The 12203-nt window shown below is 31.9% G+C and overlaps 1 protein-coding gene across 3 annotated transcripts; it reads left to right on the forward strand.

Moving 5' to 3' along the window:
• The first annotated feature begins 527 nt into the window (after positions 1-527).
• On the forward strand, positions 528-5937 carry LOC120072207 (metal-nicotianamine transporter YSL3-like). Of its 3 annotated transcripts, none has more exons than XM_039024618.1 (8): positions 528-1226; positions 2689-3135; positions 3338-3510; positions 3876-3973; positions 4094-4228; positions 4317-4506; positions 4628-4742; positions 4819-5937. In XM_039024618.1, exons 2-8 carry the CDS (start codon positions 2769-2771, stop codon positions 5751-5753), a joined length of 2013 nt encoding a protein of 670 aa, XP_038880546.1. In that variant the 5' UTR covers positions 528-1226; positions 2689-2768; the 3' UTR covers positions 5754-5937. The 3 variants fall into 3 exon arrangements, with proteins under 3 accessions (XP_038880546.1, XP_038880545.1, XP_038880543.1); XM_039024617.1 differs by having other exon boundaries at positions 528-1197; positions 2648-3135; XM_039024615.1 differs by having other exon boundaries at positions 528-1197.
• Positions 5938-12203: the final 6266 nt, after the last annotated feature.

Below are 12203 nucleotides of genomic sequence, written 5' to 3' on the forward strand. Positions count from 1 at the left end.
TTATTTATAAAAATATAAATATATCAAATCGGGGTCGGGATCGGGATCGGGGCGGGGCCCCAAAAATTTTTTCCGGTTTGACCCATCCCTGGTCAAACTGAAGATTCTCCGCCCGTGGGACCTGACCTTGCGGGGAATTTTTCCAACCCTAATAGCAATTGACAACCGATATTAGTGGCTATTAGTCATAACTTTCAATTTTAGAAAATCAAGAAGTGAGTAAAATGGTGGTTAGGTGTGGGCTTTTTAATCTTTTACCATTTTTTTGTTCTAATATATATAATTATTTTATCTTTATACTACCTATTCTATTATTTTGGGATTGATTTCTATTTATACAATTAGTCAAAAAAAAAAAAAAAAAAAAAAGCTATAGAAAGAAGAACATCGGGAAAGGAAGAGAACAAAAGAGATCAAGGATAGTTTGGTAATGTTGGTTGATGATACTCTAAGCAAAAGATAAAATTCTTTTAAAAAGGCAGGGCAAAAACCATTTTAGACTTCTTTCTCAAGGCTTCTATACAATCATCTCCCCAAATATTTTAAAACCAGTGGAGGAGGTTTTGAGTTCGAATGAAAGAATTCTCAAAGTCCAATGACAAAAGTATGAATGATGAACCAAACAAATTGGATATCCGCACAAATTATCTCACTTTTACAAAGAGAACCCATAAACGATATCCATTCTTAGTTGAGTATTTGAAAAGACCTTTGTTTCAGGTTCCAAATTCCAATCACTCTCTTCCCATTTGATCAAGACGTCACGAAATTCAGCTTCAAATTTAAGCTTTTATTTCTTTCTTTGTGTCCCTCCATCAACAAGAATCTTAGCAGAATCTTGGTTTACAATCGTGGGTTTCACTCAGAACAAATTAGATCAACCTCAGCTTGCCTCAGTCCATATAAGCGCCATAGCCTCTGCTCGTTCATCAATTAACCGCCGCTAGTTCAGGAGCCGCCGCCGCTTCTGCTACAAATCTGTCTCCGCCCTCCCTGAGTTTAGTTCGTCCGTTGGGTTTTCATTTGCCGATTCACTCGTTTAGATCGGGCTCACTGTTCGGATTCGCGCCGTGCAGGTTGCCGCTCGTGGAGTTGAACCACTCAAATCTACCACTCATTGATTAGGCTCGCGCCGCTTAGTCTCACTCACAATATTCATCGACAATCTGGTTCGGTCCAACTGCTTTAGTCAAACAGGTTCAGTTCGGCTCAATTAATCCGGTTCGGTCGGTCCAATTAGTTTGATTCAACTATTTATTTGATTAAGCTTTTTGTTCATTATTTCCAATGGGAAAATTTATGAATCTCTACTCTTTGCAATATAACTCTTCTCCTCCTTGATTTCCACCCATTAAATTTCAAGATTTACTGAAACAAGTAATAATATACTTCAATTCCCCTATTTTGTAGAAACATTAAGTTGATTAAATGTATATTTAGTTAATTTTTCAAATGTTTAATTTTAATAATAAGTCATTTTTTAAAAAATTTAAAGTATTAAACATTTTTAAAATATTTTTTTAACCTTTTTTCACAGGAGTTTAAATAAAACGATCTTTTAAAAAATATTTTTTTCCTCTAATCAATCCAAATAGATCCTAAGTGAACAAAAGAATTGAATTTACTGTACTGAAAAGTGAGTTAACAATAAGAATAGTAATAAAATATAAATTATTTTTAAAATTTTCATGGTATTTGGTTATGTCGTTAGTTAAATTGTTACATTTTTTAAAAGAGTAATAATTAAGTGCAATTTAAACTACACCTAATTCACGTGCTCATCTCTCTTTTAGCATACAAGATTTTTTTATAAAATATTTAAAAAATAAAATAAAAATAAGGAAATTTAAAAAAAATAGAAAAATAAAGAAAATTATTTATATAGATAGTAAAATTTAATCTTTGTTGATAAATGTTGATAGAAGTATATCCGTATCTATGATAAAAATCGATAGAAGTTTATCATTGATATTATGTAATACACATTGATAAAAGTTATTCAGTGTGTATTAATTATTTTCTTTATTATTTCTATAAATATTTCACATTTTTTCTTTCACCCACAATTTTTTATTTGGTGCAGCTGCACCTAAGTTTTTTCCCTTCAGAAAAGGTTAGAATGGAGTGCGTCAGGTTGATTAAAGTTTTTATTTTACGAATAAATAGTTTTTTAATTACTTTGAAATTCTTAGACAAGAATATGACGTTAAAAAAAGGAAAAAGATGATTGATTGGGATTCTGATCACTTTTACACTGCTCTTTAAAAAAAAAAAAAGAAAAATCTTTTTGAAATTCCTTTTTTCACTAAAAAAGAAAATCCGCTTTTCTTTTCGTTTCTTTTATTTTGTTCTCCGTTTCCGGTTGTACAGATAAAATAATTTTCAAGGAAACATCAAGTCACGTGGTTCCCACGTGACATCTCCGCCCTTCCGAAGTGACCTTAGAAAAGAAAATGTTATTTTTGTTGGTCGATCAAACAAAATTACCTCCATCTTAATCACTCAATAGCTGGTTTAAATTTTCGTAATATTATGGGAGTGATTTAGTTATAAAATTACTCTAAAATAAACTTTCAATAAAATTATTTTCTAAGATTAAAAATACGTTTTAATTTTTTTTTATAGTGATTCTGAAAATAATAAACAGGATTGCGACATACAAATTGTGAGTCACTGCTCTTTTCGCAGACCTCAAAGCCAGAACTCTTTTGATTATGGAAAATGGTAGATAGCTGAATCAGACTGGATATAAGAGTTTGGTTATTCAAATGGGGAACTCCAACATAGAAGAAGTGCAAGAAATTGAGACAGCTGAAAGTATAGACGAAGAGAAGACTCACGATGAAGCAGAGGATGTAAAAAAAATTGCACCTTGGACTAGACAGATTACAATCCGTGGTGTTATTGCAAGCATAGCAATAGGAATTATGTACAGTGTAATAGTGATGAAGCTTAATCTTACAACAGGTTTGGTCCCAAATTTGAACGTTTCAGCTGCTCTTATTGCATTTGTCTTTATAAAGACATGGACTATGTTGCTCGAGAAAGCTGGAATTGTATCCACTCCCTTTACAAGACAAGAAAATACTGTAATTCAGACATGTGCTGTGGCTTGTTACAGCATTGCTGTTGGAGGTAAGAGAGTTATGGAAATGTTTCGTTGTTTTTGTTGGAATGTCTTGATTCTGTTATGTAATGCTCTAAACATTTATATTTTCTGATTTAGTGAACCATGTAAGTCTGGGGTCGATTTCTCTATTGGTCTTTACGTTTTCTGTTTTCTTTGTTTGTTGATTTCATAAGAGTTGTGTTTGATATTTCTGTTGTTGTTATGTAGGCGGCTTTGGATCCTACTTGTTTGGTTTGAGCAGGAAGATATACGAGCAAGCGGGCGTCGACACGGAAGGAAATGTTCCAGGAAGCACTAAAGAACCTGGAATTGGGTGGATTACTGCCTTCCTCTCCGTCAGTAGTTTTGTTGGACTTCTTGCCTTAGTTCCCCTCAGAAAGGTATATTTCTTTCTTAAAGAAGTTATGTCCTTCGAGAACGGTTAACAAATCAACCTATCAAAGAATCAGAGAAAACGTAATATAGTAGATAAAACAACACAGCGACTTATGTGATTCACTAACAATGTGTTAGCTACATCCACAGAAAGAGGGAGAGATAGGTTTTATTATTAGAAAGAAATTCTAATGATACAGATTCAGAGGTACAGTAGGCTTAAAAAGTTAATATAACACATTCCTCTAAACTCTACGACCAAAGTCGTTACCTCAGCGTTTGCTCTTTCAGAGCACCATATAACAAATTCAAGGCATACCAACAAGAACTTTTGATGATTTTATTAATGGCGTCTTGAATTGTATTGCAGATCATGATACTAGACTATAAATTGACTTATCCGAGTGGAACTGCAACTGCTGTTCTCATTAATGGTTTCCACACACCAAAAGGAGACAAAATGGCCAAGTATGCAATCCCCTGCTGGCTTGTAGCTTTTCATAATCAAAATATAATCTTTAAAACGAATTTGTGTGGGACTTGATTTGAAAGAAACTCAAAACAAATTCTTCTTCATTTATTTGCCAGGAAGCAAGTTCGTGGATTCATGAAATACTTTTCATTGAGTTTTCTCTGGGCACTGTTCCAATGGTTTTATTCTGGGGGAGAGAAATGTGGATTTTCGCAGTTTCCTACATTTGGATTGAAAGCTTGGAAAGATTCGTGGGTGCTCAACATTTTTCTTATTTGCATCTTCTTTGTCATACTTGAAATTGGTTTCCTCCCTCAAACTGATCAAAATATTTTGCAGGTTTTACTTTGATTTCAGCTTGACTTATGTTGGAGCAGGAATGATATGCTCCCATCTTGTGAACTTGTCATTGCTTCTTGGTGCAGTTCTTTCTTGGGGCATAATGTGGCCTTTAATGAAGGAACTTAAAGGAGAATGGTATCCGGGATCTCTTCCAGAGAGTAGTATGAAAAGCCTCAATGGTTACAAGGTATAAATTTGCAGCTAACACACTATTAGTAAACCATGTAAATCTTTATGGCGATGTCTCTATTTTTTATATTTTCTATGTTTCTTTGATTGTTGCTTTTTTAATACCTTGTTTGGTGCAGGTGTTTGTATCGATTGCTTTGATACTTGGAGATGGGCTTTATCATTTCCTTAAGATTCTGTATTTCACTGGTTCAAACATGTATGCAAAAGCAACCAACAAGAAGTTGAAAACATGTAAATTGATGATTCCTGATGTGCCATTCCCAAGTTTCCTTTAATTCATTATGACATAGTATTTATATGGATGCAGTCCCAGATGATTCGATCCAAACTTTTGACGATCATCAACGAAATGAAGTGTTCTTAAGAGACAGTATTCCGATATGGGTGGCGATCATAGGGTACATTTTCTTCTCCATTGTCTCTATCATTGTAATCCCAATCATGTTCTCAGAGGTCAAGTGGTACTACATAGTTGTTGCCTATACTTTGGCACCATCTCTTAGCTTTTGCAATGCATATGGTGCTGGTCTAACTGACATGAATATGGCTTATAACTACGGGAAAGTGGCTCTCTTTGTTGTTGCTGCTATGGCTGGTAAAAATGATGGTGTAGTTGCAGGACTTGTTGGTTGTGGTTTGATTAAGTCTATTGTTTCCATCTCCTCTGATTTGATGCATGATTTCAAGACTGGTCATCTCACACTTACATCTCCAAGATCCATGCTTTTAAGCCAAGCTATTGGCACAGCCTTAGGCTGCATTGTAGCTCCTATCACATTCTTTATATTCTATAAAGCTTTCGATCTCGCCAACCCTGATGGTGAATATAAGGTCCCATATGCCATCATATACCGAAACATGGCTATCCTAGGAGTTGAAGGTTTCTCGGCTCTGCCGCAGCATTGCTTGCAGCTGTGTTATGGGTTCTTTAGCTTTGCCATAGTAGCCAATTTGCTGAGAGATCTTACGCTCGAGAAATTTGGGAAATGGATCCCACTGCCAATGGTCATGGCTGTGCCTTTTCTCGTTGGCGCTTATTTTGCAATCGATATGTGCTTGGGGAGCTTGATCGTGTTCGTGTGGCACTATCTTAATCGTCAAAAGGCTGGATTGATGGTTCCGGCTGTCGCCTCTGGTTTGATATGTGGAGAAGGTTTATGGATTCTCCCTTCATCAATTCTTGCCTTGGCTAAGGTTCATCCCCCACTCTGTATGAGTTTTTTCTCTTCTAGTAAAAGTTGAATGTAGAAAGAGCTTTGTAGTCAAGAATCTAAACAGAATGTTATGTATATTCAAAATGTAGAGAAGCTGCAAACACTTGATAGCTTTTAGAATGCAATAAACTTGAAGTAGATAAAAACATTGCTGCTATCATGTTACTGTATGAGTTAAAGCTTATTAAAATACTTTGACGAATTGAATCAAACTGCATCATCAAAACATATTCTTCACCATAATATTTGGATTCATAATCATTGACCTGATGTCGTTCTGTTCAACTGTGAACGAATCATCACGACATCGAAGGCATTTATGCTGTTTATTTGGTTGTGTAATTTTAGTATGAATACATTTAGACTAAAATTGGTTTATTTTGATGTCAAAAAGGAAAAAAACCACTGTTCAATTCAGAAATTTTAAGAAGGCAATTCATTGTGGAAACTGTCGGTTACCGTGGCAAAACTTTGCAAATTACCAACATGAACATAAACTTTTTCAATGAAAATTAAACAGATGGAAAGCAGCGAAAAGATAAGAAAACCATTGACATGAGTATTAGAACGCTTCACAGCAAAGGAGAAGTAATAAGATAGCCTTACCAGTAAATCAGTTGCAATCAACAAAGTCTTGAACTCGTTTTACCGTTGGGTTCTTTACCCATCTTTAACTGTCTATATAAAGAAGATAAAAATAGAGAGGTTGGGTGTTCATGAATTGAGTTAGAAAGAGAAATTAATTTAGATAAAAATAAAATTGAATTAAAATTGATTTATTTAAATAAATAAATAATTAAACATATTTAATTAATTAAATAATAATTTAATATCAAAGATTAAATTAATAAAATGTCTAATTCAAACATGTATCATATTCATGTAATCAATATTTAAATATTTTGAACTCTCCAATTTACGTTTAATTTCGATAAATTTAAACGTTAATTATATCAAATATAATTATCCAAACTCTAAAAGTTGAAATTGAACATTTCAAATTCAAACCCTAAATTTCAAATTGGAACACTTCAAATTTACTCAATATTCTAATCCAATGTGTAATGTTTTACAAGCTAGTAGAAGGACCTTATGAACCTATAGATCATGAGCTCCAACGATTTAAGATTAATTGGTTAAACTCTAAAACACGAGGTAATCAATATTCATTAACCATCGAGACATACCACTATAGCTCGATGGTTGCACTCTTCTCACTGTAGATATATTTCTGTCAACCTGATTTAGCCATGATCAGTAAGTCAATCCTTCACAAGTCGTAACAGCTAGGTCAAAATTATCATTTTACCCTTGTAAATACATCTTACTCCTTAAGCTCCCACCAATCCTCTATTGAACAATTGGTTCATAGTCCAACTAATAAACCATGTCCCTCTCGGCCATGAGAGGGTGGGGTCCTTTTGTTAAGACTAGGAATCAGTACTTAAGGGAATAACCTATCTACTAACCCTAAAACGGGTAGAAGTGAATTTCATCTTGCAGAACTATGTTCCCAGCTATCTGTCTGGTCTTATCCCCAAAATGGGAGGCTTGTTGAGTAATACTGTTGAACTACTCTCACCTATGCAGATCAAAGGATAATCCTGAATAAACAAGAGTTCATAGTTTTAGCTTAGGATTAAGATCGAGTTATCCTAGGTCATCGAATTGAAATAGTCAATTTTAACCGTAAACTGTTGTTATAAAGAAAAAGTGACTATTTTGTAGTTCGGTCTTATGCAAAACTCTTTTGCATAAGATGCCCCCACTCGCATGTCTCCACATGAACAATTTCGGGATCACATTGTTTGTATCAAGATACAAAGTAGGTCGCATCCATAGTGTCCCTAGGACGAGGTACCCAATCTCATCTATATACTTATAGACCTTTTTCGCTATATTCTATAACTTGATCCTCTTTTATGTCTCTACATAAAGTCACAATATTCATTCTATAGCCATGGATTCGTCTATTGAATTTTTATAACATAATGCAATTTCAATTTCAATAATACTTTTATTGAATAAATTCTTCAATAATACTTTTGTTGATAAATAGAATATGTATCCATGATTACAAACTGCGAGTTTTAGGACATTCCCAACACTTTGTATTTAGTTTTGTGGTAGAGTGTATTGTTGTGTCTATTGTTATATTTTAGGTTTGGGTTCTGTACAATTATAGGTGAAATAGAAATATTGTTGGCTTACCATGCAGAATATAACATGCACGCATTACAATAAATAATTTTTTTATATATTTTTTAATAAAATATGATGACAAACATTTCCAAACCCAATACGAGAAATAAAATGACATTTTTAACTCTTTGACCGACATTAAAAATGGATTGGGCATTTAATAAATGAGGCATAAGAAAAATGGACAATTATTGAAAAAAATTTGGTAAATATCCGACATTGAAGATGACATACAATTTTAAACCGACATTGAAGATGGTGTACAATGTCAGTTTTCAACCGACATTGAAGATAATTGGTACGGAAATTTTGGTAAGCTATAATGTCGGTTTAAAACCAACATTAAAGACTTTTTATAACACAATCTTCAATGTCGATTTTCAACTGACATTAAAGCGCAAAATTTTTATAATGTAGGAGGATCAGAACATACACATATAGAAAAACCGAAGAACAAAATAAAAACAGTAAAGCTTCCAAAAGAGAAACTATTTGATTCCTTAGCAACGGCGTCAATTTGATCGATGAAAATTTTCGCCTAATTTCGGTCCAAATAATTTTTTGTTTCTACCAAATATGTAGTAATGGTAGCATGGGACGAATTCAGGGAACCGTTAAATTTCTCAATTAAATTGTTGACCATTCTAGGTAACTGAAGGGCGAGGTTTTGAAAATGGTTTGTTCAATTGTGCGAAAAATAAATTGCATAAAATTAAAGCAAGATTGAATTCAAATAATTAACGCCCCGTTTGGTAACCATTTTTATTTTTTGTTTTTGTTTTTAAAAATTAAGCCTATAGACACTAATTCCACCTCCAAATTTCTTCTTTTATTATCTACTTTTTACCAATGGTTTAAAAAATCGCCAAATTTTGAGAATTAAAAAAAATAGCTTTCAAAAAGTTGTTTTTGTTTTTGGAATTAGACTAAGGATTCAACCATCGTTTTTTTAAAAAAAAAATAAAAAATATGGATGAAATAGACTTTTAAAAAACAAGAACAAAAAATCAAAGGATTACCAAACGGGCCTTAATTTTTTATTTTATTTTAAATTGGTCTTTTGCATGTGGCAGTCTTCTAACTCAAACTTTGAGATTACTTTAAACAATCATATAATTTTTCAACCAAGAAAAGAGTGACAAATTGGACAATCGTCACAAAACAAAACAAACGGAATAGAAGAAATTTAAAAGAGAGAAAAAAATGGTACAAGTAATGCTTTGAATTATTGTGCGAAAGGAACAAAGAAAAATAAATATAACAATGCACAAGACAAGCAAAAAAAAAAAAAAAAAATTCTAGAAAATACAGAATATGGAATAAATTTAAAATATATAAAGAAAGACACCATTGATAAAATACAACAAAAATTAACCTAAAGTAACTAGCATAAAGCTTGTATTATTGACTTAAGGTTAGATGTTCGAGTTCTCACTTTCATTAAAGGGCTTTAATGTCGGTTGCAACCGACATTAAAGACAGTGTTATTAAAGTCCTTTAATGTCGACAATGTTATTAAAGCCATTTAATGTCGGTTTCAAACCGACATTAAAGACAACCGTCATTAAAGGACTTTAATAACACTATCTTTAATGTCGGTTGTCAACCGACATTAAAGCCCAAAATTCTTCTAGTGACTCTAAATTATCTTTATCAAATATCATTCTAAGGCTCCTTTAAAGCAGGATTCCTCTTGTACTGATCAAACATATTTTAATTAGCCATGAAGAATTGTAACATCTTCTATAATGATTGTTTTTGAAGTGTTGGAAAGAGTTGAGTTGCTGTCCAACAGGTTTGAGACCGATCTTGGCAAGGTTTTGGTAAGTTTAGAGCTTAGTATTAATAGTTCTTTGATACCTATTGAAGTATTGATCTAATAATTGAGTTCTTTTGAATTTTTGATGTTCAATTCAAAGATGCCAAAGGATTAGAGCCACTGTCCAGCAAAGTTAACGATGTTTGGATATTTTGATAGGTTTTGAGGCCTTGAAACTCTTTTGGAATTGTTACATAGTTGCTGAAATTTGCTATTTGTAACCATTATTATTGAACTTTTCGTAGGTTGGATTAATTTGTTGTAGTTTTGAAGTGCCATTCGAATCAAGCCACACTTTGGGTAATTTATTTGGAGTTAATTAGTTATTTTGGTGAATGAAATTTTGAAGAAATTTTTTATTGCTTGTAGACAAGATTGGGCTTCCAATATTCTCTATTTTTTGTGAAAGTTGTGAAAGTTGGGGGAAAGGTATCTGCATTCTTCTATTTTAAATTTTAACATATGTTTGATTTGTTGATAATCTTCTTTCTCTTTATTATATTTTCTCAAATCTCTCCCATCTTCCTTTGTTTTGCAACGAAAGGTAATTGTTCCTCCTAAGGTTGGATATGATCAAAAGAGAATGAATAAAATCCCAGTAAGTCCATAACTCTTTAATTTGTAGATATTTTTTAAGTTTCGAGTATGATATTTTTCCATTGCATAAAGTAAGTCAATCATGTACATTTTTCCTTTTGTGTGATTTTTTGTCGTTGTTGTATCTTAACACTTATTTATATATTTTAAAATTTAATGTTATCGCTCTTTATTCTATTTTACAGGTTGACTTGCTTAAACATGGCTTGCCTGACCCTTAGTTCTCGATCTTTAGACTTCAAAGCTCAATGTATAAAATAAATAATGTACTTTGTTGAGAGGTTACTTATTAAACAATTTGTCACTTTTGTGTTTGTTGAAAGTTGAGTTTTGTATACAAAAGCAATAGTTGAGATTTTATTTTGTGCATGTACATGTGAAAGAAAAATATTTTTGTAATTTGTGAAGAGTGTTCATATGAAAGGTCATAGTTGAACATATGAAATTTTAGTGAATATATTGATTTGATAGATCTTAAATGTATAATATTTATTTAGTTTATGTAATTGTATTGTTGGAATACAAGACAAAAAATGAGAATATCGATTGGGCCATTAATTTGAAAAAAAAAAAAGACATATACTTGACACATAAGAAACATCAAAGTGTTATCATATATGATAAGTAATCAATGTTAAGAATTAATAAATTTGACATACCACTAATGTCAAGTGTATTATCTTTCTTGACACGAAAATTATATCAAGAAACATTTGTCTTGACATTTTTTCAGAGTCAAGGTATCGCACTATACTTGACACTCGAATACTCGACGCTTTTATAAGTGTCAAGTATACCCTTTATTTGACATTAGAAAAACGTCAACTAATCCAATTTCTGTAGCAGTGAACTTCTATATACCAAATGAAACAAAATATAATATTATATAAAACAGACAAATTTAATGAATTTAAAAAAGTTAAATACAAAACCAATCAAAATAAAACACTAAGTAGTGTGAACAAGACAAACTAAATACAAATAACTTTGCTTTTGAAAAGCATAATGGGAGAAAAAAATGCCAACAAAGAGACATAAATTCAATACTACGTATTAAAAAAAACTATTCGAAAAGCATATAAAGAACGTGTAAGGTTGTGCTATCATTTGATATGCCTATGTTATAATTGATTTATTCACTCTAAAGTATATTAATGATAGTCACATATCAATAAAGTGATATTATAATTATGTTTTTCATAAAACGAAAAACATCAACTATGTATCGATATATTTCAAATACAATACTAGTTAGTATATTAATAAATAATTCATCTAGGGTATCGATGTACTCAATAGAATGTACATAAAATATAATGAAGTGTGTAACAACAACATATCTTACTGATGTATTGGTATGATATTATTTGATATTAAATTTACCTTCACCTACTGATTAAGTTTTTAGGTCAATTGGTGATTTAAAATGTGGTCTAGGGAGGTCCTGTGTTCAAACCCTTTAATATTATTCCTCAAATAATATCGATTTATCATTGTTTAGTCAATAGGTGATTTAAGATATCAATTATATCCATTATATATACTAATTTCTACCTACACTTGCTTGAGGGCTAATGTTGGACTTTCTTAACTTAGCAAAATAAATACGAATGTAGAAGAAGCCATCACATAACAAGAACAAACACATAAAATATCCAAAGAAAAAGGGGAACAAATTGAACATGCTCTTTGAAAAGCATGTTATGAAAAGACTTGGAAAAAAATTAAATACGAAATGTTTAAAACAAATCAAATTAAATCAAACCTAACCAAGCAAGATAATAAAATTTAAATAGAATACGAAAAGTTGAATTCAAACGACTGTCACATAGAAAAAGATCATATAAAATTAAAATTAAA

This window comes from Benincasa hispida, chromosome 2 (genome assembly GCF_009727055.1).
Source record: "Benincasa hispida cultivar B227 chromosome 2, ASM972705v1, whole genome shotgun sequence".
Taxonomy (NCBI): domain Eukaryota; kingdom Viridiplantae; phylum Streptophyta; class Magnoliopsida; order Cucurbitales; family Cucurbitaceae; genus Benincasa; species Benincasa hispida.

What these genes read in the sequence shown, in the direction of transcription:
- LOC120072207 (XM_039024618.1), top strand. Translation starts at nt 2,769, where the DNA reads ATGGGGAACTCCAACATAGAAGAAGTGCAAGAAATTGAGACAGCTGAA. An exon ending in TTGAAAGCTTGGAAAGATTC is followed by an intron (nt 4,229 to 4,316) that starts GTGGGTGCTCAA and finishes AATATTTTGCAG; the next exon opens with GTTTTACTTTGATTTCAGCT. An exon ending in CAACAAGAAGTTGAAAACAT is followed by an intron (nt 4,743 to 4,818) that starts GTAAATTGATGA and finishes ATATGGATGCAG; the next exon opens with TCCCAGATGATTCGATCCAA.